Raw genomic sequence first — 27,554 nt, forward strand, 5'->3', positions numbered from 1 at the left:
GTTTATTAACCTTGCAGAAGAGCTGCAGAAAGCCAGGGAGATTCACTCGGAGACAAAACGAGGATAAGGGAGGTAATTCCAGCAGCGACCGGGCCAGGCAGTGCCAGGCTTTGAAGTGCTTTTAGAGCTGGACTGCAACCGAACTGGGAGTGCGGACTGGAAATATCAGTGGGGCTCTGCAGTGCCCACAGAGCTGCAGTTAATGACTGCAACTGGCTGGGGAAGCCTGGGGAGCCCCAAGCACCGCATCTGGCAGCCCTGCTTAGGAAATGCTAATGATTATTAATTCCTCTGGCACTCAGAGTAATCATTGCTAATGAATTCAGGATGCGCTCATTTGGCCTTAATGTGCTGGGTAATTCCAGGGGAGCCTTGTTACACTCGGCCTCCTTTAAGAGCCCGTTTAGTCTGGTCCGAGGTGTTGCAGCCCTCCAGCCCTAAAGAGCAGAGAATTCATCACCAGAGTGGGGCTGGAATGTTACACGGCGTGGGCAGAGCTCAAAGACTGCACAGAAACGCACCTGCCAAGCTCCATAGGTGGCACAGCCCAGAGCCTGTCCCTGCTCCAGAGGGGACGTGGACCTGCCTAACAAAACCAGGAAAAGCAGGAGCTCACAGACATTCAGAGACAGAAACACCTGCAGGGCAGGAAGGCACGGATCTCCCAAAAATCCCATCTTTTTGGGAACTCCCTAAAAGAAAATTCCATTATTTTGTGTGACAACACTCCACCAGGAGAACTTTCAGTGTGTCTGGATCTCCAGAAAATACATTTCCAGAAAAACAAGACAAACAAAGGATTCATCAAGCTGTACAGGCTGGCAGAGCCTCTGTATGAAGGGTTTGGATCCCACTGGTGTTCCTGATCTCCCAGTGGAGCCTCAGGGGGACTGCTGGGGTCTGGGCTGGGAATTACAGAGACAGACAACTAAACCTGGGGGAAATGCACCTGGTACCACAACTTCTTGGGAATTTAATTCCCTCCTTTCTCCGGGATTCTTCCCTTTAATGAGTTATCCTGTAGTAAATGTTATCAGTGGTTAAATCCACTGGTATCCAGTTAAATGGGATGGGGATGGACAGCAGAAATGGGAAGCTATCTTGATTTTTAACAAGTACAACAGAAGACTTGCATTTTGTTAAGCCAGTTTGGATTTGTGTATCCTGAAAAGGCACAGGAAGACTAATTTTGGCTGCTCTCAATTTGGCTCCCACAGAACTGCTCAGATTCCTTTGAAGTATCATCCTTGGATTAAGAGCCACTGTGGAATATTTTGAACTCCAATGGTTTTAGTCTAATATAGACAATAGTTCAAAGGTTGCTAAAAAGGAAGATATAATTCAGCTTTATCTGCAGAGTCTTCTGGTCAAAAATTAGAGTTAAAGCTCCTATCTCTATGGATTTCTTATATAGAAATATCTAAAGTTTAATAGAGTGAATAACTGATAGCCCCAAAGACAGGAATCATTGGAACTCTTCTGGACTTTTCTGAGCAAACCCCAAAGCCACCCCTTTATCTGTACAGTTCATGGGCTGTGTTGTAAAGATATTATTACTTGATAATATCTGTGCTTGTCCTTGCTGACACATCAGATAACACAGCTCCAAATGGAGCTTATCCTCCAAGGAAGCTAATTGGGATTTCCTCACTGTGGTTCCCACCCAGAGCAATCCTACTGTTCCAGAGCATTCCCTCAGCTCTGCTTCGCCAAGCTCTGTCAAAGGGAACATTCAATTCAAGCACTGCTCTTTTCTTCCTCTGAGGGTGCACCTGGTTTGCAGTTGACCTTTTGGTATTCCCAAATCCCCTCCTCCCTGTGTCACCCTCTGAAGCCTTTCCTGGTCTCCTTTCCCCTGCAGCTCACCTGGGAGAGGGCTCAGGTGGAGCAGCACCTGCCTGCAGCTGGGGAGAAACCACCCCAGGAACCAACCAAAGAGGGATTAGATCTGAAATCATCTCAAAGGCACTCAGGAGAAACCACCCCAGGAACCAACCAAAGAGGGATTAGATCTGAAATCATCTCAAAGGCACTCAGGAGAAACCAATATTTGAGTGAATTTTTCTTACGCTAGTGCAGTGTTTATTAAGTGCCCCACTGAAAATGCTGATCCAAGTCAAGTGTGCAGGGACAGACAGAGTCTGAGAAGCAGAGAAGGATTTCTTTCCCTGAAATACAAGAAAAGCCAGTTTTCTTTGCACAGAAAGCCTCTTCTGGGCCTCAGCTCTGCTTTGATGTGTGTGATCCACAGCAACATCTCACTGCATACTTTCAGCTCTTTGAAATTGTTTATATTGCCTTGGATACATTTATCAGGAGAAGAAAATATACTTCTGTGGCAGAGAAAATACACACATTTTACGTGCTAGTCCTTCCCCACCTCCACACCAAGCAGATCTTTGCTTCTCCTTGTTCCAGGAACTGCTTTTATTACATCTGGTGTCCCTCTTCTACTTCTATGGTTTGATTTATTCCTGAGTTGCTCAGCACTAAGCTGGCTCTTATTAATCAAACAACATTGATGGAGAAGTGGGAAAATGAGACCGGGTTGGTAACAGCTGTGATTTTCTCAAACCCTAGAATAAGCCAAATTTCTCTTAAAGATTCCTTCCAGAATTGGAAGAAAATTCTGGAAAACACTTCAAAATCTGAACTTCTACTTAAGCATTGCTTTAGTCCAGAGTACCAAACAACAGCTGTTTCCTCCTAAACAATGGGAAAACATCAGGGGCCAGAAAGCCCCTAAAAAGTGCCAGATTGGTTCAGTTGATCAGAGCAGGGTGCTAGAACACCAGATTTGTGGGTTCAGTCCCTGTATGGGCTTAAGAGTTGGACTTGGAGGATCTTCAGGGTCCTTCCAACCCAAATCAGTCTGTGATCCTGTGATGCTGAGTTCCTGAATTTTTAAATGTGACAAAACTCTTGTTTTGTCACAATCAAAAATTATCCTTGTGGGTCCCTTCTAACTCACAACATTCTGTGATCTGGAAATCAGTTTATTTTTTAAAACTTGATTTTTAACCTAAACTTGCCTTTAGCAGTGGCTCAGACTGGTCACTCTCAGGGTGCTTAAAAGCTCAGTGACTGAGTGAGAGCCAACTTCCCAAAATTCTGCTTCTTCAGGCACTTGCAAAATCTGCTTCTGAAAAGAATTTGCACCCAGGAGTAATGCAGGATCCTGGCTGTCCCCTGGTGGTTCCAGGAGCAGCAGAATTTGTCTGGCAGCCAGGTGAGCTCACCTGTGCTGGGCCACAGCACCATCCAGTGCCAGCTCCGTGCTGCTGAACCCTGCCTTGGGAATTCCAGGGCCAAAGCTGCAGCTCGTGTCCTGAAAGGCAGGAGAGGTAAAGAAACCAAAATACCTCAGCTCTCCCTGCGTCAGAACTGGGGGTTTTGTCACATTTACAAAATTCAGGATCTCGGGATCACAGGATCACAGGCTGATTTGGGTTGGAAGGACCCTGAAGATCCTCCATTTCCAACTCCCTGATGCAAAATTTGGGGCACAATATGGATTTTGAAGCCGAAGGGGAATCTGCTGGGTTTTAATTTTGCATTTCTACAGAGCTTTTCTACCTGTGATTGTACTCAGGGCCTGTTTACATCTGTTTTTTGGGGGATTTTTATCTGCACTGTTGCCACCCAGCATTGTTTGCAAGCCAGGGATCACTAAGACTCTTTGGCCCAGAGCATTTGAACCTCCTGAGCACCAACCTTTGGCTGCCTCCCCCTCCTCTTCCCAAATAAACCCTTGCAGGTTATTGGTCTCCCTGCTGTTCTGTGCTGGACAAGGCTGAGCCAGGGCCAAACCCAGGATCTGTTTTCTCTCCCCAAAGCTGGAGGGCAGCTCAGGGAAGGTGTTTGGGCTGTGTGTGCACGAAGGAGGAATTCCCCCAGGGAAGCTGGGAACGAATCCCTGCAGTGGCCTTGGCCATGGAGTGGTGCTGGCAGGGGTGGGAGCTGCAGGAGAGGCTTCCCACCCCCCTGCTCCCGAGGCAGGGGCCCAGCCAGGATGGATCCGTGGGTCAGCCCAGCACACAGGCCCAGGAGCAGCTCGAGCCCTCCCCAGCACGAGCCAGCCCAGCCCAGCCAGGGGCTGCAGCTCTGCCCTTCCCGGGAGTGGCAATCCCAGCAGAGCCAGACACAGGGAATTGCAATCCTCCAGTGCTGATTTAGGGTCTTGTTTGAGGCAAAAATCCTCCTCCTGCAACAATGGCTTTGTTCTGAGAGGTTTGGTTCTGTCTGGTCAGTGCCTGCTCTTTAAAGTCATTGTGACCTACATACAGAGAGGATCCAAATAAAAAATTAAAGAGAAAGAGCTCTCTGTGACACTGCCTGTCTGAGCCAGCCCTGCAGTTCTGTGGCCTCTGGATTACTTTTCACACAAGTATGAATTTATATAAATTTTGTATGGTTGGGTTCTTTACTTCATTATCATATGAATATGATAATGCACATTTTCCTCAAGGAAAAATGTAGAGTTTACCCACTGAGGGCGAAGGGATGCACACACCCTTGCTAGTGCTGTTATCTTGATACTATAAAGAAAAACCCAGCCTGGAGCTGTGCCTCTGAATAAAGGCCAGGACTGAGCACAGGGCACAGCTCTGGGAGCTGACACCTCAGTCACCCCGAGCCCCGGGCTCCTGTGCCAACACACAGCACAACAGCTGGGTTCAAATCATTTTCCCCGGGACACTTTGATGAGGTCTGGATGGCACAAGGAATTACTCAGGAGATGTGGAATCCAAGCCCTGCTCTAATTCACCTTTAAATCAGGATTAGTGGGACCATGACTCCTGCTGGCTGCTTGTTTAGCTGGGTGAGATCAGTCTGGGATCAGCTCAAATCCCAGGGGCTGCAAACTTGCTGCAAACTGATTTCATAGCCCAAAGGCCCGTTCCACCTGGAGTAACCCAAGCTCTGAGCTGGAGGAGAGCTGTGCTGCTGCAATCCCTGCAGCAGCTGCAATCCGTGCCCCAGCTGGCACCAGCTGCAGAAACAAGAACATCCCTGGGGCTGAGGAGCCCTGCAGGGCACCGTGCTCCGTGCCCTGTCCCTGCAGGGCAGGGCTGGTGCTCCTGCAGCAGGGTCTGCACAAAGGAGGGCAGCTCCCCCAGCCTGGCACCTTTCCCTGCTCCCAGAGAACACCTGGCATTTCAGCCCAGCCGAGGGAAGCAGCTGGCTGGGGATGAAGGAAAAAGCAAATCAGAGTTTATGGGGATCAAACAGGCCCCATCACTCCTTGTGCTTGGGGCGGCAAGGCCAGCTCGCATCCACCTCTGCTGCTGATTGTTTTTTTGACAGGAATTGCTCCCCAAACAGTCATGTGCAGTGATTATTTGTCTCCTTCCCTCTTCCCCTGATTACAGCCAGACTGGGACATCCCTGATCCGCATAGAAATGAATATTTGAAAAGGCAGGGCTGTCCTCCAAGGGCCCTGTGCACCATTAGGCCTCCAGATTTACTGCCCCACCAGAGGCCAGGGGGGTAATGAGGCAGCAGCAATGGGCTAGGAATCAGGAGAAAGGAGCTCAAAGAAAGGGATTTGCCTTGGCACATTCCTGGCTGTAAATTAAAATTATCACTGAGGTCCTGCCTTTATAAGAGGATTTTTCACCTGGTTTTGTAGCCCCAGACCCAGAGCCTGCTCTGTGCTGCAGCAGCTCCTCTTGGCTCTGCAATGTCCCGTGTTTTGCCTGTGCTGGTGGACAGGAAGCACCACCATGCAAAAGCCAAGCCCGTTAAAACAGGACTTCTGCTGTGTCACTGTGCTGGATGGAGCCCTGCAGGAGAGCTTTTCCCCTGGTGCTGAGCAGTGACTGCTCCCGTGGGCCCTGCCAGGAGCACAGATTTGCCCTGGGGGACTCCGGGGGAAGCACTGGCGTTAATTGCAATCTGTGCACCCGGCTGCTCCAGCTGCAGCAGGAATGCTCACCATGCCAGGAATTGTGTCCTCCCTGTGGAAAACACGTCCACAGCTCTCAGTGCTGCAGCCAGCAGAACCCTGCAATCCAACCCCTCCAGCCTGGGCTCCTTCTCTCCCCCTGAACCTGCAAAGATCTGTGGTGCTTTGTATCCCAACGTGCTTTACCCTCACAACTGACTCATGTTTTCCCTCATTTGGGAATGATTCAGAAACTTCCTCTGGCCCGACCACATCTGACTCACCCCGGGTGACTTCAGAAATTCAAACCAAATCGAGATTGGTGGAGAAAAAGCAAAACTAAAGTCAAATTGTAACTACCGATGTGACAAAGTATTCCTGCCTCCAGTCTGCAGGCGGGAGAGGATTCATCTGCCCTGTCACTGGTCCAAGCCTGCATCCACCAGCCAGTTTGATTTGATTCTGAGGGGAAAATGTCAAGAGTATCAGGAATCCCTTTTATATTAAATTTATCCCCTAGAGAAAAAACCCTTTGCAATGACAAAAAATTCCCTGTACCACAGAGATAAAGATTTGCAAATCCTACTCACACACGGCTGGGAACCCATGGTGAGCACCCAGAGAAAATGTTTCACATTTCCCAGATACAATGTCCTAGAGAACAGTGTTCTAACTGCAAAGAGCTGCTTTGCTTGAAGAGCTTACACAAGCATTTAAACCTTTCTTATTTCATGCAGGAGACAGTTGCCAAGTCTGTTCTGTGCCTGCAAGCACAGATGAGTACAGAGGATGCTTTGTGAGGACTGATTATATTCTATTTACCAATTTTTAAACAGCACTGACTTTTACATCTTTCCTTCTTCATCTCAGAGAGAACAAGAGGTTTTCTCCTTCCTCCTTTGTTCCTTCCTGCACTGGGGAGGTGTTTGGCTGCTTTTATGCAGAATCCAGACTGAGACTTCTCCGTTCTCGTTAAGGGATCACTTGATTCAATCCTGATAATTTTTTTGGGACCCAGTCCCTCACCTTGCATTGTGTGATTCACCAAGGGAATTTCCTACAGAAATGTGTCCCTTGAAGGGTGCAGCATGAAATTCCAAATTTCTGAACATTTTTGCCAAAGCAGAACAAACAGAGCACCTCAGATATGTCCTAGACTGAGGCACCAGAGGTGGAGAAGGAGCTCTCAGTAAAGCCCAGCTGCCACTGCCAGCAGAGCAATGCCCCGTGCCAGGGCCTCTGCTATGAATTATCCAGATTCAGATCTCCAAACACAAGGGATGAACCCTGGGTGAAGGGCAGATTGCTTGCAAACAGTAGCTGTAATTCTCATTTTTTCCTCAGAACAAATACAATTACATGGGTACAGTTCATTTATTTCCCTTACAGTTTTCCATCCCTTTTTATTCCAGAAGTTGGGCTGGGGCTAAACAAAGGAAGCCTACAATCCTGCAGCAGAGCAGTCATTACTGGGTGCTTCCTTTTCAGCATCAAATACCTCTGTTTTGGTTTCATTTCTGTATTTTCTAAACTAGCATAAACTGTGCCTGGAAAATGCATTTTTTTTGGAGCATTTCTCAATATTTTGGAAACCTAACCTTGTCTACACCCAAGAGAAATAACCACACACTTCAAACCAGTTGTTCCAGTGAATAGAAATAAATTTAAGCTGGCAAAGGTATCTTTTGCCAGCAGAGTTTGTGCTGCTCAGCATGGTGGTTTCAGCAGCAGTGGGGAAAGAACTGTTAAAAATAAAGTATTATCCAGCTCCAGCAGCACCTCCTGGGCACTGCAGCTTGGGCTCTGCTCTGTGATAAGCCCACATGGAGGATTAGATTAGGGCAATATAGAGAAATATTGGCCACACCAACACATTTCCTCACGAGGGTGGTGACACAGATGTTGAAGGATTGCATTTTTCTTTTTATTATTTGCTGAAGAGTGAGTGGGGATAATTTCACTGGGCCAGCTCTAGAAAGAGGGTCAAAGGCAAGATCCAGCCCCTGGTCCCAGGGAATGCAGTTAAAAGCACAAACAATGCTCTGCAAATCATCAAGATTCATTCTAATTGCATTCATCTTCTGCCTTTGGAGCTGCTCACAGACAGATGTGCAAGAGCTACAGCTGAATGACCCCTGACAGAGATGTTCTCATTGCTGGCATTTGTCATGTCATGGACTTGTCTGTGACAGGACCAAGGAAAAGGATTTTTTAGAGTTCCCATTCTAATTGCAGCACTCCAAGTCTACACTCCCCAAAACTCTTGGGCAAGCAACATTTACTATCTTTTTGCACAGATTACCACGTGTTCTTATCAAATCTCTCATGTCAATCATCTGTGCTGTGGCTTTGTGGAGCAGCTGCCAATCACCCACCCTGCCACCACAAATCCCAGGGCTTCATTGATTCCAGTATCAGAGCCACAGCCTGTTTTGTTCTGGAGGTGATGGGATGTTTTTTCCCTGGCCTGAGTTAAAGAGAGTCTCAGAATGAGGGCAACACAATTTCCCAACCACTGACAATCCTGGAAAGGCAACAGAGCAAGCTCTTGGTGTGAAGAATTCTTTCTCTTGATGTGCAAGCCCCTTGAAGATGTTGCTCAGAGTCAGAAATTGCAAGATTACCTGGGAGGAGAAATTAAAAATTGATCTGACTTTACCAAAGGAAGTGACTTGAAAAGGACCATGCTGGGATTTGCAGGTGAGCTCTGACAGGAATTCAGGCTGAGCCTGGGCACTCCATAAATTGATCCTACTTGAAATTGGATTAGGAAAGGGTAAGAGAAGATGCCTACCAGATATCCATAAAATACAGGGATACATCTCTTGCTTGAAATACACTTGGCACAAGAGGTTCCAAGTCCACAAGAAGATGAGACAATGACAAGAACAAAGGTCTATAAGAGAGCACAAGGTAAAACACTGACTGAGAGCAACATGGGAGATGATTTCCCTACATATTCCCCCTCAATCCCTGTGATATTTTAAAGTAATAACAAAAACTTGTCATTTTTATTCATCACCAGAGTCCCTTCATTATTTTTATCCCAAATGCAAATATACACAAAGCAGACAGGGACACACAGTCCAAGGTCACTTTCAAAATCAGAAAGTTGAAAATACTTGCCTGGGATGACAGCACTTCTTTGCTCCCACACCTCCAAGGAGAGCTGCAGACTTCAGGAAGAGCTGGGACTTATTTTTTTTTGGGTTTGTTTATTTGGCTTTTGACTGAAAGACAAACTACATGGTAAAGCTGAGCTTTCAGTACTTTTGCTTTTTAAGCATGACTTAAAAAACTTGACTGCATTGTCATTTATGGCCCACCCCTGCCTTTGGAACAGCTTCAAAAGTACCACAGGAGAGGCAGAGGGACCAGGGCAGTGTGGAACCCCAGGCTCTGCAGTGCCTCCATCACAGACTGTGAACTCCCAGCAAGACCCAGCTACAACACCTGCAAGTTCTGAGTGAGTGACATGGAAAGGCAGACAAGGATGTGAGACAAGAGTTACATGCTTTTACTCAGGTAAACCATGAAGGCAAGCTGCCTGAAGGAGGGACAGCCTGTTACAGGCCCTTTTGAAATCACCCTAGAAAATCCCACCACAAATTTGTTCTCCTTTGGGGACCACCTGCAGTGCTTGGCAGCCAGTCCATTTCCAATTGTTGTATGTCAGACAATGTCAAGCTGGAAAACACATTTGTCTCCACCAGTCAATTTACTGAAATCCATTCAATTCTTAAAGTCAAACAATTAGCAAGAAAGCTGAATGTCTCAGTAACTCTTCATTTAAGCAGAGAAATTAGTTTGTAATTTATGGAATAAATTGATGCATCTGAAAGACCAATTTTCTGGTCCCTGTGTCATTGTCAAGGATAACGTTCAGCACTTACACAACACTTCATCCTGAAGTTGTTTTTAAACCTTCACTATAATTAAACCACATCACTTCTGTGTGAATGAAATGTTCCTGTCCATTTTTCACAGCCAGCAGAGATGAGGCTCCATGTAAGTGCCAAAGAGAAGGACACGGTGACACAGGCAGTTGGCAGCTGCTCCTTCATCTCGGAAGTACAAAGGATCCAAATGATTACCAGTGAATTCCATTTCCCCTATTGTCCTGTCTCCTTGAGCTCTGTCAGCAGCTACCCTCGATGAGAAGAGACTGTGTAGGATTCCCACTCCTCTAATTAAGGTGCTTCACCCTTCCTGTTACTCCTGTTTGAAATAGGATTCATCTCCAGGAACCACAGGTGAGGAAAGGTCACATCTCACCAGTTGGGCACTCTTGATGTGAACAGAGCTTGACTGCAGACGTAGAACAACCTCGGAAACACCACAAGGAACAAAAAAGTTGCTCTGACATATTTATGACTAAAGAGACTTCTGTAATTTCTGTAAAGAGGACTTTAATGAGAAATCCTCAATTACCAAGCTGCCTTACCCACAGCTGAGTTTGGCCTCTCCATCTGTCCTGGCTCCAGGGATGATGCCCATTTTCTCTGAATGGAGAGACCCATGGAGATGCAGTGTGGCTGCCACCAGCACCTGCAGCTGCACAGGCTGCAGGAGGAGGCAGAAACCAGTCAGATTAGGAGATAAAACAGGAAGTACCTTCAGACTCCATTTCCTTACAACTACCAAGTGAGATCTCAGCAGTGACACGGTGCCAGTCCTTCACCCCAAGGGCTCACAATTACCATTCTTTTAAAGCAACCCCAACTCTGGAAATCTATTTCAATCAATTCTCCATATGGACATTAGATTAAGCCCCATTTATTGACTTCATCTCATGTTCACAAGAAATGCAGCACATAATTGACTTTTCAGCTTGCAGGGCAGAATTCTGGGGCACATGAGACTGCAGTGAGCTTTCCCAAATGCTCATCCCTAAACCCAAAAAAATGAGCTCTGTGCTCATAGGGCCACAGAAATCAGTTACCAGCATTACAGGAAGGACTGGTGATTCTCTCACCCTAAATTAATTTTCTGTAATATTTCACTAACAAATATCAATCCAGCTTAAATATAATTAACATCTGTTGTAAGAGCATTACTTTCCTAATCTGTTAGAGGAGCAGTGAGTTTGCAGCACACAAGCACGACCCAGATTCAGTTGATTTGCCTGAATCCCTCTGCATTACTCACATCCAGTGGTTTTCACTGGTTACACTTTTTCCTTTTAACTTAGAAAGCCTTGAACATTCTCCACCAGCAGATCATGCCTAGAAAATGCTGACTGGAGGATTTATTAGCAGTGTGTAAAGCTGTGAACACTAAACCTGACTCGGGGAGGTTTGGTGGCCCTGCCCAGGGTCACAGGAAGCCGCTGTCACTGTGGCAGGCAGAGGAAGCCACTGTGACTGCAGCTGGGCTTGAGCAGGGCAGCAGAGCTCTGTGTCCCTGCAGCAGAGCCTGCAAAGGCTGCAGTGAGGATATAAACCTCATCCTGGAATGTGGGGAGCCCCAGAGCCTCAGTGGGGCAGGCTGAGAACCTCCTCCCTAAAGCTCCTCCATCCCAGTGCAGGTATCAGGACAGGGATCTGCTGTCCCACCAAGACAAAGAGTCCCTGTAAATCCTCCAGAGCCCTGTGTGCCCACACTGAGATGGACCAGCTGCAGCAAGGACAGCTCAGGCCACCTGGACCTCTGCAGCCCCTGGGATAGCAGCAGCTCCACGAGTTCCAGCCACTGGGCAGTTCCAGGGGCAGCTCCTCGTGGAGCCTGCTAACACAGCTTTGCTCCAAGGAAGCTGGGGGAAGCTGCAGTCATGGGTTTGGCTTCACTGCAAGCCTGGTTACTGTCCATTTATGAATATTGCTCCTTAAAGCCCTGCACTGGGCCGTGCCTCTTTCATGGCACTGCATTTCCAGGGAACTGGATGCCCAGAGAGTGATGTTCCCACTGTCCAGCAGCTAAAATCTCCACACCCACACCCCATTAGTTATCACCTGAAGTAATAACGTAGTTATTACTCAGACCTGCTGGGACTAGCCACACTTCAGAGTGGAGTTTCATGACAGAACAAATCAATATCACTAATGCTGAGTTTAGAGGTTCCTCACGTCCCACACAAACAATTCCCTCCCTGTGGGTGCTGTGCACAAACTCCAGCTGGATCTGCTGCTTCCCTGCATCCCCCTCACTCTCTCCACCCAAACTCAGCTTCCTCAGCTGCCCATCCCAACAATTTACTGCAACACATCTTTATGGAGCTCAGCATTTTTCCTGCCTTCATTTTAATTGTTTTATTCCCCCCGATTGTCTCTGTTCCTCTCTGTAATTTATAGTTTCTTCTCTCCATTTCTGTCCTTCCTGCCACTTGCTGAACACAGAGAGACTTGGTTTAATTTACAGAGAGTGTGGTACTGCAATCTGTTTCATTAACTTAATTAGTTTTATTTTGGCAGTTTCTAAAGGTTCCAGGATAGAAAAAAAGGCTCCAACTATGCAGTCACTCTGCAGACCAGCCACTGTAAGGCAAATCCTATCTTAAGGAGATTACAGGTTAGATTTGAAATAAATAGAAAATAAATAGTGATCAAAGGTATTTGGGATGGGAAAAATTATATAGTGAGGGCTTTTTTGTTAAATTTACGAGTACCATCCTGCATCCACATGCCTGTGTTGGTGAGGTTGAATTTTAGAGTTACCTATGGTACAGTATTTCTGTGTGGCATTATTCTGGGCTGTAAATGTCCTAATTTACCTCTTTTTAAAAGCACACACAGCACTTTTCAACATTCAAAGGAGCCGTTTATGTTTTATTTTGATCCCTCAGTAGGGTCAAGCACATAATCTGCTGTTACTGCAGTGAAGCAGAGAACAAGCCATACACCCACTCTGTTCCCTTCGGAGCACAGGAATTGCTGGGATCTCCAGGGGATGTAAAACACAACAATTTGCATTTGAATGCCTTCCACAAGCAACACCTGCTGAAAAGGTGCGTTCCAGCAGACTTGCAAGAAGAAAATCTTCCATTTTATGCCCATCCTTTCCATAAATCCCAGCTTAACATAACAAAGAGCCTGCTGGGCTCAGCTGTTGGATCTGCGCATCCCATCAGCTCCAGGGCTGAGTAGTTTTAGTTTCTTTCTGTGTTAGTTGGGAATTTCTGGTAGGCTCAGGATTTATGGCCCCGTTCTCTGCTCAGCAGCCACAAGGAAGGGAGCAGGGGCTGAGTGTCCTGAGCGCACAGAACAGAAATACCATGACAAGATAAAACCCCTCTGCTCTGTAGCCAAGGCCACGTCCCTTCTGGCCCCCTGCCCCAAAGGTGGCTGGAAAAGTCTGGTTTTGCAGAACGGGTTTTTGCAGACTGGGCTTTTGCAGCCCGAGCTCTGCCATATCCTGAGGGGCAGGACCCGAGCGCTGCCCCGGGCTGGACGGGGCTCGGGCCAGCAGGAGGAAATCTTTAACTCGTTTTCTTTTCTCCCCTTCGACTCCACGTTTGCACCTGATGTGTCTAATGAGGCGCTTAACACTTTAAAATGCCGATTTGCCTCACAAAAGGCAACAGTCCCTTTGCCTTGCCCTCCTCAGGGGAGGAACAGGAGGGTCAGACATTGATCTGTGCTGAGCAGGGACAGGAGCCAGGGAAGGGCTGTGCCAGGGCAGCTCAGGGTGGATTTTGGGAAAGGTTTTTCCCCAGAGGGTGCTGGCACTGCCCAGATCCCCAGGGAATGGGAATGGGCATGGCCCCGAGGCTGCCAGAGCTCCAGGAGGGCTTGGACAGCGCTCCAGGGATGCCAGGGTGGGATGGTCTGGGGTCTGTGCAGGGCCAGGGGGTTGAACTGGATGATCCTGTGGGTCCCCTCCAGCTCCGCGTATTCCCCTCTCCCCGCGTCACCCCCTCAGTGCTCCCCAGCACGGAGACCAGCCGCTCCCCTGCCCGCGCTGCACAACGCAGGAGGCAGCGCCGGGCCGTGGCCCGCGGGGGAGCCGCTGCAGGGCGATCCCATGGTGGGGTGACCTGGCCACTCTGAGGGGGGACGTGATCCCTCTGAGGGGCGACCCGGCCCCGTGCCCGCCCCCGCCATCTTCCCCCGCGCGCTGCCCGGCGCCGCTTCCCGCCCCGCGACGGACACTTGGCGCCGCCAATCACCGGCCTCCCTCGGGAGCGACGCCTCTCTCCGCCAATCAGATAGCGAAGCGGCCCCACTAGCCCCACCCCCGTAGCCTCTAAAGCGTTAGACCACGCCCCCTCTTCCCCTTCCTGGCTCTGCACTGAATGAAGCCCCCGCTGACCAACGAGAAGTTCCCGCGGAGCTGGATGGACAGGCGGCCTGCCCAATAGAAGCGCATCATTGCGGCGCACCCGCCAATAGGGTGCCGTCTGCGGGCGCGGGGGGCGGGCTCTCCCTCCCCGCGGGCCGTGGCCGTCGCTCCCGCTGCTGGAGGGAGGCGGCGGAGAAAATGGCGGCCATGGCTGCGGAGGCGGCGGCGACTGCGGCGGTGCCGGGGGACGGCGGGGCCGGCGAGGCCGAGCCCGAGATGGAGCCGATCCCGGGCAGCGAGGCCGGCGCGGACCCTCTACCCGCCGTCAGCGAGGCCGTGGAGTCGGCGGTGCCGGATGGCGAGGAGGCCGACGGCGGCAAGGCCGAGGAGCCGCCGCCGGTGCAGCGCGCCCGCAGCCCCGGCGGGACTCGCGAGCCGGACGCGGGGAGGACGGAGGAGCCGCCGCGCAGCCCGGGGGTGGAATCGCCGCGGGCCGAGCCCCGCGCAGCGGCGCCCAGCCCGGGCTGCTCGGAGCCGCCGCAGCCCTGCCCGCCGCCCGAGCCGGCCCGGGAGCCGCCGCAGCCCTGCCCGCCGGCTGCCGGGGGCTCCGCGGGGCCCGGGGAGGAGCCGCCCCGGCCGGAGGAGGAGGAGCCGGATGCTGCCGCCGCCGCCGCGCCGGAGCCCGAGCCGGCGGTGCCCGCGGCCCCGGGCGGAGGGGAGGCGGAGGTGCCGGCGCTGCTGCCCGGCTCCGAGGTGCGGGTCACCCTGGACCACATCATCGAGGACGCCCTGGTGGTCTCGTTCCGGCTGGGAGAGAAGCTTTTTTCCGGGGTCCTCATGGACCTCTCGAAAAGGTGAGAGCTCGGGGGGAGCCCAGCCCGAGCCCCGCACCCAGCGCCGAGCCCGGGAGCGCTCCCGGAGCCGCCGGGGGCGGGATGGGGGCGGCCCCGCCGGGAGCCTTGTGGGCTCTGCAGCTTCGCTCCCATCCCATCCCATCCCATCCCATCCCATCCCATCCCATCCCATCCCATCCCATCCCATCCCATCCCTCCTCGGCCCCTGTCCTCCCCGGGCCGAGCAGCTCCTGCCCCCGCGTCCTCCCCGGGAAGCGGACCCGCAGCTCCTGAGCATCCTCTTCCTCCTCTTCCTCCTCCTGGACCCTTCCAGCCGGGGGTGGGCAGGACCCCCTCGGGTTGGGAGAGGCAGGAGAGGGGCGAGCACATGGGCACAGCCTTTGGGCTTGGCCGGGGCTGCAGCAGCATCCCTGTGTGCCGGGAGCAGCGCCCGAGCGCTGAGCGTGGCGTTTATTCCCCTCTTTGTACACAATCAGAAATCTGATTGCCCTCTTCCTTCGCCCTTACATTGCCTAGGTAACCTTCTTTTTCCGGAATAATGGTTTTCCAGCTAGGCTGTTGTAGTTGTTAATTAGTACTGATTGCTCCTTGTACGCAATGAACGGGGTGAAGTTTCATGGTTCTTAAATAGCCTTGTGGACGGGGGGGATTTTAACGTATCTCTGAATAAGTTACCAGACAGCAGGGTTTGGGGTTTGCTTTTTTTCATTGCCTTTCAATATGAGAAGCTCTTGGGAGACCAGAAATCATGGTATCTTACAAACAATCCAGGTTCTATCAGCAGGTGAAAATACTTCTTCGTCTTAGTGTTTTTTTTCTAGACGTGTAAGGACTCTGCAAGTTCATGAGAGAAGAGTGAAATTTAAGCAAGGTTATTATTTAAAATAATCGGTATGCAAAATATGCAGCAATTTTCTCCCCCAGATTTAAGCTGTGTGGGGATATATATCTTTTATCACTCCTTTTATGTTGTTAGTAGCTGTTCAGGAACTTCGTGGAATATTAATATTGTCGGTGCTCTCTAAAAGGAGGATTGTGAGGATCAGCACTTCTGGCTGTGAGGCTGGGATTTGATACAAAAGGCCTTGTCTGACCCCCAAGTTTTGGATAATGTCAGGGAGTGACGTTTTCAGTCTGCCACTTGATGAGGTGTGAAACGCTGAGCAAAAACTCCAGCCACTTAGTGGGGTGAAACAGTGTCTCAGATCCGGGCAGGAGGTGACACAAATAAGATGTAATCCTGGGTAGCACGGATTCTTTTGTAGGTTTGAAGTTGTCCCAGCAGAATGCCATGGTTGCCCTGGGCTGGAGGGTGACAAAGCCTCTGTTTCCAGGAGTGCAGGAGAATACCAGCTTCTCCTTTTCTCCTGAAAGGGATCTTGTCCTCCTAAACACACCCTGGCCACAATCACCCCACGTTTTCCCAGGCTCTTGTGCACTGAGGAGCCTCTGGCAGGCAGCAGATCTGCAGCCCTTTGCAGCAAAAGTCTTTTTGCAGGCTGGCTGCTGCTGCTGTGCCTTGGTGGGAGCATCTCCAGCCTCCCTGGGTCCAAGCCCAGCTCCTGGGACAAAGCTGTGCAGGGGGAGCTGTGGAAAAGCCATCCAGGGAGGCTGGGGCTGGCCCTCCCAGCTTCTCTTGGCAGTGGAGCTATTCCTGCCTTCAGAGATGCTTCTGCATGGAAATCCAGGAGGGGAAATTTAAATTCTCAAGGCTGAGCTCTGCGGAGGGCCTGGACAAGAACTGAGTTTTGAGACAGAAGGGCTGTATTCATGGGCTGGTGACAGCAAAACGTTGGTAGATAACAGGGGTGTCTCTTATCAGTTGTCTCAGAGCAGGAAATGCAGTGAGAAACAAGGTCTAGAAATACTCCAAGAACTTCCTACCGCTAAGAAATGGAAGCATTATTTAAAAAAGTGTTGCCTGTATGTCCAGCAATTCCATTTTATCACTTCTATGGTGACTAACAGGTGATGTTGTCTAGGTGTCAGCTTTTCCTTATATCTGCTTATTTGTGTTTGCTGTAGCAGCACCTGGACTTGCAGAACATGAATATTTTTTCACAAACTTCCTTCTGTGTCTGTGGTAGGCCCTGGAATTCTTGTCATAAGTTTTTCCAGTGGACCAAAAAAAAAAAAAAAAAGAAGGGCAGGACTAAATGAAAACCACCTAAATTCCATGCATTTGCATGACAACAGTGGGATTTCCAGCATGGGAGATGGGTGGTTGCTGAAATCTGTCTCATTCATATGCATGGGAATAATCTCAATTTTCCTAATGCCAAAGGGATCAATATTTTAAGACTGACAGTTCTTACTAAGTAAAAGTGACAATTTGTATTAGAATTTACTCATTGGGTAGCTTCCAAAAGTGTCTGTGTTCACTGTGTGATCAGAGGGAAATAATTCCTGTTCCTTTTTGGATCTTAATTTCTCTTTCCCCTCTGCACCCTCCAGAGCAGTGAAGGTGCTACTTCCATACAGTACTAAGGAGAGTAAGTTTAAGTGACTGTTTGAAAAACCTGTTCACTGTGTTGTTTTTGTCTTCTCAAGTCACGTTCTGAATTACTTGAACTCCACAATTAAAGAAAAGCAAATATATCCCCATATATTTGTAATTTTAAAGGGTTTTTTGGCTGTTTTATCTCTTTTTCCATTGTTGGGATGATGCCCTAACTTTGCATTTTATTCTGGGTGACTTCGATGTGAAGTCAGTGATCTTTGTATGAAGGGGCTGATTCCCTCTCCCACCCCTGTAAATGGGATATCCCCTTAGGAGTTTGTACCATGAGCCCCAGGCTGTGGGGTGGCCTTTACTCCTACTTTTACTGGGGGTAAGGAAGCACAGGGAGATTTGGAACTCAGCAGAAAGCAGGAACCCAGACCTGCTGGGTGCCAGATCCATTTGTTGTGCAGTAAATCCTCTCTGGGGAGGAGCAGGTCCCCACTTTGGTTACTCTGAAGGCTCATTGCACAAATGAGGGATGTGTTCCTGCTGTTAAACTTCAGCAGTGCTGCTGCCATCACCTTTTCAGTGCTTTCCTGCTGCAAGGGTGAGATTCTGCTGGGGTTCCTCGGGTGGATGTGCCTGATGTCTCTCCTCAGGGCAGAGACAGAGAACAGAGCAGAAATGGTTGGGGAAAAACTCGGCATATCCAGGGCTGATCCCACAGCATGGGCAGCAGGAAATGGGGGATTCCTTCCCTGCTCAGGTGAGACCCCACCTGCAGAGCTGCTCCAGCCCTGGGCCAGCACAGCAAGGAGCTGCAGAGATCCAGAGGAGGCACCAGGCTGTTGAGGGGACTGGAAGGGGCATCCTCCCTATGGAGATGGGCTGGGAGAGCTGGGAATGTTCATTCTGGAGAGGAGAAGGTTGTGTGGAGACCTCACAGCACCTTCCAGAGTCTGAAGGGGCTGCAGGGGGGCTGGAGAGGGAACTTCATCAGGAACTGGAATGGCAGGACAAGGAGAATGGGCAGGGCAGGGCTGGGTGGGATATTGGGCAGGAATTGTTCCCTGGCAGGGTGGGCAGGCCCTGGTACAGCTGGGGCTGCCCCTGGATCCCTGCAGTGCCCAAGGCCAGGCTGGACAGGGCTTGGAGCACCTGGGACAGTGGGAGGTGTCTCTGCAGGGTGGCACTGGATGGGATTTAAGGTCCCTTCCAGCCCAGCCCATCCTGGTTCTGTGGGGTTTAAAGTCCCTGTGAGCTGCCTATAGCTGGCATTGCTCTCTCCCTGGTTGCTCAGGGGACAGGAGATGTCCATCCCACCTGCTGGCTCAGGGTAAATCCTGCTCTGCACCTGGAGGAAGTAGGTGGGAGGGAAATACCTGAGAAGTGTAGCATTTATAAATCTTAAAATACAGAATTAAGAAGTTGTGGTTTTAGTTTGTTTGTCTGGAGAAAGGATAATTATTTCTGTGTGGGTTTTTTTCACTTTCCTAAAGATTAGGGGAGAAGGGGGGATTAAATTTATGTTCTTTTGTTTTGCCAACAGTCAAGACTTGGCCTTTTTACTGCTTTATCATTTAACTGAAAATTTTCCTTCTAATCCTGCAGATGTGAGGGACATGTGTCTTGTCTTCTCTAAACCAGTTTCCTTCTGACTTGTGTGTGTTCATAATAGATCTTGAGAGAGGGAGAGAGCAAAAAGTTGTTTTGTGACCTAAGAGCCTTGGTTAGATATCCAGAAGATGTGCAGTGTGTTCCTAGTTGACATATGTTTGAAATTATGTCTTTATTGGGCCTTAATTATGGAAGATAAGGAAGGACTTCCTGCACCAAGGTGTGCATGAGGTGTATGATGAAAATAAACTTTTATAGGCAATTTGCAATTCTTACAATCCCAGAAGCAGTTTTCAGGTTCAGCACTGACACTTGAATCCTGTGCTTTTCCCAATTTGTTAATTCAGCTTCTACTGCAGGAGAATGGTGTGAGAAGGAAACAGCAGAAGCCTCACTTAAAAAACGTGGTGCATTTCTCCCTGCTCTCGTTTAGTAACCAGGGACAGCAGGTGCTCATCCTTGTCTGGGGAAGGACTGGGGTTTGTAGGAGGCCTCGTGTTCTGTGATGCACATTCTCAACAGGAAATAAATATCTGAGGCTCAGGGTTGTGTGTTTTGGTTTATTTTATTTTAGAACTTGCACTGTGTTCCCAAGGTGCCCCCACACCTCGTCACCTGCCCTCTTTGGAGTTCCTCAGGAGCCCAGAGGAGCTTGCTGAAATTCTGGCATTTAAGGAGCAGCCCCAACCCTTCTTTGACATTTGGTTTTGTTAACCCTAGAGCATGGGAAGCTCAGGTGTAATGACAGTGTGGTTAAGAGAGTAATTCAGGTGTCGTTAGCTTGTGGCTGAGAGAGGTTTTATTTAAGGGGGTCAATACCCTCACTTAGAGGGTAGGGTTAGAACTAGGGTCTGGATTGGGCCTCAAACTCTCCTGAAGGAATCTGTGGTCTCCTGTTCTTTGTTGCTCTGGGATGTGACAGATGATGGTTGACCTGTCCTTCCTTCTGGAATTCTCTCTATTCCAGCAGCATGGCCTGTCCTGCTTGGCTTGGTTCAAGGTGTTGAGGCACGGCAGGGGAGAAATTTTCAGTCTGCATTAAGTTTATTTTCTGTTATGACCATTATTTTCTGTTATGGTGATTTCTGGTGAATCTTGGCCATCTTGACACTTCATCCATTATTTAATGGTATCATTCTCTTCCATATGTCCTGGGTCTGGCATATGGATGTTCTTGAAGAGTATATTCAAGGTATAATCCTTCAGAATAGATCACGGCAAATGTATCAGCAGTGTCTACTTCAAATGCAGCTGATAGCTAATGATGGCAACAGGTGTAAAAATTAAAAGATACTACAGTTTAAACAGGCCTTCAGCTTTATAGATGTGCCAGTAAAATTATGGTAATGGTGATTATTAATGGAAAGCCTAAACTCAGAGCATCCTGTCTTTTCTTTGTGTTGTGCTGTTCCAAAGAGTCACTCATACTGCAGTCCTTTGCCATGGGTTCAGAGCTCTCAGTGAAATGTGCATTTTCTAGGCTGTTTAGCCTGGTGTTACATTGCTCAGGAGGTGAATAAACCATGGAGCTGGTTGTTTGGCTTCTGGGAATGCTTTTTTCAGGAAGGTGCCTGCACTTAAAGCCGTATATTCCATCTTGTGCTTTATCACACCAAGTAAATCCTTCATTAAAAATAGGTTGTTGCATAATGTGTGTTTTCAATGCAGGTTATTTTGAGGAATTCTGCAAAACTTTCTGTTCAAATAGCTATGATCTAACTGTATATTACATGGAATGTTATAATTTAAACCCTCAGTTTAGATGCATGAAATACATAATCCGTGATTCTTTCAGCATATTATTATACTCCTGCCACTTCCATCCATGCAATAAAAATGGCTTCAGCTGTTGCTTGTCCTGGCTTTTGCAGAGCACCAAGGTTGATCATGGGTACAAGAGCAGAAAAGGAAACAGGAGATTCCTGCACTGCCTTGGTGGTGAAGATGGGTTTTGGTCAGGCCTTCACCACAGACTGAACACTTTAACACAAGTTTCTCTGCTTTGCTGATACCAGTTCAATGTGTCCAGAGACAAATGGGAAATAGTTCTGAACCTTCTCAGTGGCTTGACTCCTTTGGCAGAGCAAGGGGCTTTTCATTTCTCCCCCTTTTAGTAAAGAATTCAGACATTGGAGGCTAAAGATGAGAACTTAAAACTTTAGGTACTAATGCAAAACACTTTGCCCCAGGGTGTGTTGTTTATGTACTTTGTTTATGTACATACAGTTACAAGTTAAAATGGAATTTGTTCCCTATCTCTCGTGGGTATTGCTGAAAAAATACTCTTTAACTGTTCTGTTTTGCATGTAAATTGAACAGTAATGTGCATTCATTGTAGTAATTCTGCTACAGGATTTAGATTTGAAAAAAGTGGCTTTACTTTCCTCAAGTGCTTAAGTTTATATGTCTGTAACACAAAACTCTTTGCCTTTAAATGACAGAGTTTTGGGTTTGGTATCCAAACTGGCTTTTGGATGCCATGGCTGCCTATTAATTAACTTGCAGCTGGCAAACTGGAGATGAAGCCTGCCTGTTTTTACCCTGTTTCTGTCTCTGCACACCCTGGTCAGTTGAAAGCTCCTCTCAGTGTAAATATCATTGCAGTGCCAGCATTGATCAGGCTCTCAGTTCAGTATAGGTCCTGATACCCTGTTGCTATTTCTGTCTCCAGTGAAAATGTACATTTTGCAGTGCACCTACAGCAGAAGTGGCATCAGATCCTGCTGATTGCCCTGGCTACTTGAAAAAACCTCTGATAAATGAGTTTTGTCCTCTCTTAGAGGTGCATTTCCAAGGCAAATAAGAGCTGGGACACCTTTGCAGGAGGGGAGCTGGCAGCATGGAGAGCTGGCTCTGATTTCCATAGGTAGGAAGCAGCAGGGCACTTCTTCCCAGCACTGCCTTGGATTGAGGGTGAAACATCTATTTCTGAGTTTGGTTTTTCTGACACTTCCCTTTTTAGATCCCTGCCAGTGCATGGTGCTGTTCCTTGGGGTGTGATGCTCTGAGGTAGAAGTGTTACACGAGTCAGGGGTGGGCTGGGCAGGGAGCAGCTGGAACTTGGGCACCAGGGGATTTTTAGTTTAAGCAAACAGTAATTGCAGAATAGCTCTACTTTCATCCAGAAAAGCCTCTTCTTGAAATCTTGTGGGGTAAGGTGATATTTAGGACCAGTATATTAAAAATTTATTTTATTGTTGGAATAAAGACAAGGTAACTCCTTGTAGAACTTAAAACATGGAATGTGTGACAAAAGGAGCGTGTTGGGAGTCTCACTGTGGGGAACTGAAGTTCTGCTCAGGGCTGATCTAGTGCCAGCCAGTGACTGACTGGGGGATCAGTAAATGTCATGATACAACTGAGCTGTGTGCCCTGGAGTTTTTTAATTTTGTTTTCTATAGGTGCCTTTTAGTCCTCCTTCATCTCAGTGGCAGATGAACCAAATGCTTTTGCAGCTTTTCTAACTGCTAACACAACTAACTAGTTCAGCCTTGCATCTGGTGTGACAAAAATCACTGTGGATGTATAAGAATTATTTCTCTTCAAGGTCCATCAAGCAGGTGTGTGAAAATAGGCCTTGAAATTCTGGCACATGCAGTAAACACTTGTGCTTGCTGCAGAGCTAATTAGATGCTGTGTCATGCCTTGTCCTGGAGAGGTTTAAGCTCATGTCTTCATTCTGCTGCTTCTCTTAGGAAAAATAAATCCCTCTTTTCTTACCTTGTTCTTTGTCTTTATTCTTTCCTGTAACCTTTACTATTTCATTTGCAAGTTTTTCTGCCATTGTTTTATCTTTTTTTTTTTTTTTTTGTGTATTCTTCCAAGTTGCTGGAGAACTTGGTTAGCCAGGGAGAAAACAGAGATAATCAAAAACTGTTTCTAGATATGGTCTGCTGTTGGGTGAGGCCAAGAGAAGACACAATACACTGAGCTGTTGGAAATAATGGTCAGTCTCTTGGCTTACCAAATATATTTTGTGCTGCAGGTGGATTGTCCTGACTAATTGTATGTTCTGTATTAACACGTCATTTACAGGAACAGTAAATGATGTTTGCTGTTAAATAGTGCTGTACATAACTGGCACAATAGCCATGAATGTTCTTTACTTCCCCACTTCATTAATGGGTAGGTGGACAGGGGTGGGAGAGTCTGGTTTATTTTTTAAGCAGTACCTTTGGTGTGAGGGATTCTCTGTCTTCAGGGCGTCACTCTGGATTGGTTTTGTGTCTTACTAAAGCAGGTTTGTATCTTGGATAAAAATTACCTTTTGTGGCTTCCTGTTCCTCAGTTCTGGCCTGTGTTTTGTGCTTGAAGGAAGGGGAGTGGAAGGTGCAGAATGAGTCTTTGATTTCCTGGCATGTGCTGAGCTTTCCATCAGCTTCTTTGTGCCTTTGGAGTGCAAATGGTGCACACTTCGTGGTGAGGCAATAGGATGAAAACCTGGGAAAAGAGAGATGAAATACTTGACTGGGATCCTCCTGGAAACCCCTGCAGCCCTCTTCATCCACCTCTTCCTAGTGACAGCTAATTATGCTGGTTTCCTGAGAGTCCCATCAATGCCCTCTGGGAGAAGGGCTTGGCTCTGGGAATGGCCTCTGCGGGCTGGCAATGCAGTTCCTGAGGCACTGAGAGCAGTGTAGGGGGTGTCTGTGTGGGGTTTGATATCCCACTTCTGTCTAGTTCTGCTTTTGTGCTCTTTGGGGGTTGGAATTTGCACAACAGAGATCTTGCCCCGTCTTGTTTTCAGCTCTTACCATAGATTAACTTTTTACCAAATCCTCTTAATCTTTATCAGGTGGTGAATGATAGGATCTGGATCTTATTTTCTTTTAGAAACTGAAGTTCTTGATGCCAGTAACACTGAAAATATTGTTAATTGAATTACTGTCAGCTGATAGTTTCTTTTAAAGCCCTACTTGGAACGGAGCGACTTGCTTACAATCCTTTGTGGAGGGAAAATATTTGTGGAAAAGCAACTTCTTTACCCTTGATGGACTTGTGGGACTTTAGGGAATGTAAAACTTAGTTGTCGGCGAGTCCCTTGTGGTTTAATGCCAGACCATAGGCCGAAAAAATGTCTGTACAAGCTGCTGAAATGCAGGCTGGGTGGATAATTTAATCTTGGGTGGGTCGTTTGCTTCAGTTACAACTTTGGGTGTAGAGAGAAGCTTGTGATAAGCAAGAGGGCAAATAAGGGATGGCTTTTGTTTGGGACAGTGCAAACAGCCTTCTAACACATGATGGCTTTTGCAAATCCAGTTTTGAGGAAATAAAGGTGACATGTAGGTACTTGTACAAATAAAAGTAAATAAAGTTCAGTTTAATCAGCTGAGGAGATGCTGCTGTTGAGCAGCCACAGTGCAACACAAACCTGAAGACAGTAACTTGGGGAGTTACTCTCTTATCCAGATCTACAGCAATTCCAGTCTGGAGAAAAGGAGTGAAAGGATTAAAATCTTGTTTGCTCATGGAACAGTGAGGAATAGTTTGTGTTGAGTTGAAATAAGGAGAGTTTTTGCTGGGAGAAATTCAGACTGGGCTGGGAAGTTTTGGGCTGTAAAGCATCAGGTGCTGAGCTTTTGTGGATGGAGGCACTCCCTGTTCACTGCAGGGATTTAGGCAGCTCAGATTTGTCTCTGTTAGATCTGGACTGTTCATCCTTTTCTGCTGTGCTAAAAATGGAAGAGAAGTTCCTGGAGATGACTTTTCATAAAGCTGACTTAATATGGAAAATGAGTTTGGGTAGATTGGGAGTTGTTGGGGTGAGTTGGGATGTTTATAAGCATTTTCCAGAAGCATAAAGTTAATTCATTTGCTGGTGTCTGGGGGATAGTTTTGTTACATTTTCAGGGCGTCTTGTTGATACAAGAGAAACTGATAATAAGTGAAGTTGTGTATTTTTTGTTCTCCACCGACCTCATTTTGGTGTCTTGCATTTTCAAAGCTTCCCATAAGGCTGGATATGAAGCTTTAATTTCTCTGGTTTTCAAATGCCGGCTGCCTAACGCAGCCAAGTTTTCAAATGCTTTGTGATGAACGCCGCAAAAATTCCCTCCAAACATTGACATTTTTTTTCCCCCTCTCTCTTTAAGGTTTGGCCCCCATGGAATCCCTGTGACCATATTTCCTAAAAGGGAGTACAAGGACAAACCTGAAGCCATGCAGCTCCAAAGCAAACCATTCCAAGAGGAGGCGCAGGTGAAGTGCGAGGCCGACGCCGCGGTCCCTGATGACTCCTCCCTCACGCAGCCCTCAGAGCCCAGCATAGCTAAAAGCCTTTGGACTTCTAAACCACCTCCTCTCTTTCACGAGGGAGCTCCGTACCCTCCTCCTTTGTTTATCAGGGACACCTACAACCAGTCAATACCTCAGCCTCCACCCCGGAAAATCAAGCGGCCCAAGCGGAAAATGTACAGGGAGGAACCCACTTCCATCATGAACGCCATCAAACTACGGCCCCGGCAGGTCCTGTGTGACAAGTGCAAAAACAGCGTGGTGGCAGAGAAAAAGGAGATCAAGAAAGGTGGCAATGCAAGTGACTCTTCCAAATATGAGGATAGTAAAAAGCGAAGAAACGAGAGCGTGACTACTGTGAATAAAAAACTTAAGACTGACCATAAGGTGGATGGAAAAAGCCAAAACGAAAGCCAGAAAAGGAACGCTGTGGTCAAGGTTTCAAATATTGCCCACAGCAGAAGCAGAGTGGTTAAAGTTTCCGCACAAGCAAATACTTCAAAAGCGCAGTTAAACACAAAAAAAGTTCTCCAGAGCAAAAACATGGATCATGCAAAAGCTCGGGAAGTCTTGAAAATGGCCAAAGAAAAGGCACAAAAGAAGCAGAGTGCAACCTCCTCTTCCAAAAATGCACATTCAAAGGTCCACTTCACGCGGCGTCTTCAGAACACCAGCTCAGGGTCCCTCCCGCCCCGATTGCGCCTAAAGCCCCAGCGGTACCGCAACGAAGAAAATGACTCTTCCCTCAAGACAGGACTTGAGAAAATTCGGAGTGGCAAGATGGCAACTAAGCCCCAGTCTCGCTGCTCCTCCACCCGCTCAGCAGGTGAGGCCCCTTCAGAAACCCAGAGCCCCTCAGAAGGCCCCGAAGAGGCCAGCAGTGAGGTTCAGGACACGAGTGAAGTGCATGTAACTGTTGATCAGGATGAACAGCAGACACTGGGCAAGAGAGGCAGCAAAAGCAATATAACGGTTTACATGACCCTTAATCAAAAGAAATCTGACTCTTCCAGTGCATCAGTTTGTAGTAGTGATAGCACAGATGATTTGAAATCCACCAACTCTGAGTGTAGCTCTACTGAAAGCTTTGATTTTCCTCCAGGCAGCATGCATGCACCTTCCTCCTCCTCCTCCTCTTCCTCCTCCTCCTCCTCTTCGAAGGAAGAGAAAAAGCTCAGTAATTCCTTGAAAACAGAAGTCTTTTCCAAAAACGTCTCTAAATGTGTCACACCAGATGGCAGGACCGTATGTGTAGGGGACATTGTTTGGGCCAAGATTTATGGCTTCCCTTGGTGGCCGGCCCGTATCCTTACCATAACTGTGAGCCGCAAGGATACCGGGCTGCTGGTGCGCCAGGAGGCTCGTATCTCATGGTTTGGCTCCACCACCACGTCTTTCCTTGCTCTTGCACAGCTCTCCCCCTTTTTAGAAAGCTTCCAGTTGCGCTTTAATAAGAAGAGAAAGGGTCTGTACCGCAAGGCCGTCACTGAGGCAGCCAAGGCTGCCAAGCAGCTCACGCCCGAGGTGCGGGCCCTGCTGACGCAGTTTGAGACGTGAACGTGGAGAGTAAGGTAGGCAAGAAACCTGGAGGCTCCAGCAATCCCCAGCCAGGTTAGAGAGCGCTGCCAGGAGGGAGGTGGCAGAGGCAGAAGTTGCACTCGGTTGACCGACCGCTCTTCTCGCACGAGACTCGTGCCGTGCGGAGCGGCTCGTGACGGTTCAAACCAATTGAACATGCAATCAAAATTAGCCTAAAAGCGAGGACTGAGGTATTTTTCAAGTGAGAATTTTTTTTTTAAAAGAGAAAGAGAAAAAAAAAAAACAAAAAACAAACCAAACCACCCGATGCATAGGAGCCATAGCCTCAGCTGGAAGGCAGCTGATTTGCAGGGAATTTTTTAGTAGTTTCTACCCAGTATATAACTAGTTCTGTGTGGCCAAGGGTTGACATGAGGGATGAAAGTAGTAGCTGTGACTTTTTTGTTTTATTAGGTGGCCCATCAGGGAAGTGTAGAAATGTAAGCCTTGTCTAAATGGTCTTTAAAGATTATTTTTAACCAGTCTCTAATGGATTTAGTCTGGCCGGGCCCGGTGGGCCCAAGCTCCCCTCTGCGGGCCGGTTTAAATGGCATTGGAGACGTGCTCCGAGTTGTAAGGAAGAAGAATTTTAGTGACTTAAAGACCAGATTAAATGGGGTTTTATCGTAGTGACCACTTAAACACTCAACCTTTCTATGCACATGGGGGCACAATTAAATCACTTCAGGGTCGGAGAAGTCGAGGGATGCCTGTAGCTCTAAG

General features: G+C 48.1%; 1 protein-coding gene across 4 annotated transcripts in view; it reads left to right on the forward strand.

The window, feature by feature from the left end:
- The first annotated feature begins 14,269 nt into the window (after positions 1-14,269).
- PWWP2A (PWWP domain containing 2A) overlaps positions 14,270-27,554 on the forward strand; it is a 31,856-nt gene continuing 18,571 nt past the window's right edge. For 3 of the 4 annotated variants that reach the window (XR_002466403.3, XM_021541260.3, XM_021541258.2), the window contains exons 1-2: positions 14,270-14,959; positions 25,112-26,079. Coding sequence is in view for 3 of the 4 variants with exons in the window: in XM_021541260.3 (XP_021396935.2) it covers positions 14,304-14,959; positions 25,112-26,079 (1,624 nt within the window). In the remaining variant the exon portion in view is untranslated. Of the gene's footprint in view, positions 14,960-25,111; positions 27,055-27,554 lie in introns of those variants that run through there. The other variant, XM_031506042.2, reaches the window with a different exon arrangement.

The sequence above is a fragment of the Lonchura striata genome, chromosome 15, assembly GCF_046129695.1.
Source record: "Lonchura striata isolate bLonStr1 chromosome 15, bLonStr1.mat, whole genome shotgun sequence".
In the NCBI taxonomy this organism is placed as follows: domain Eukaryota; kingdom Metazoa; phylum Chordata; class Aves; order Passeriformes; family Estrildidae; genus Lonchura; species Lonchura striata.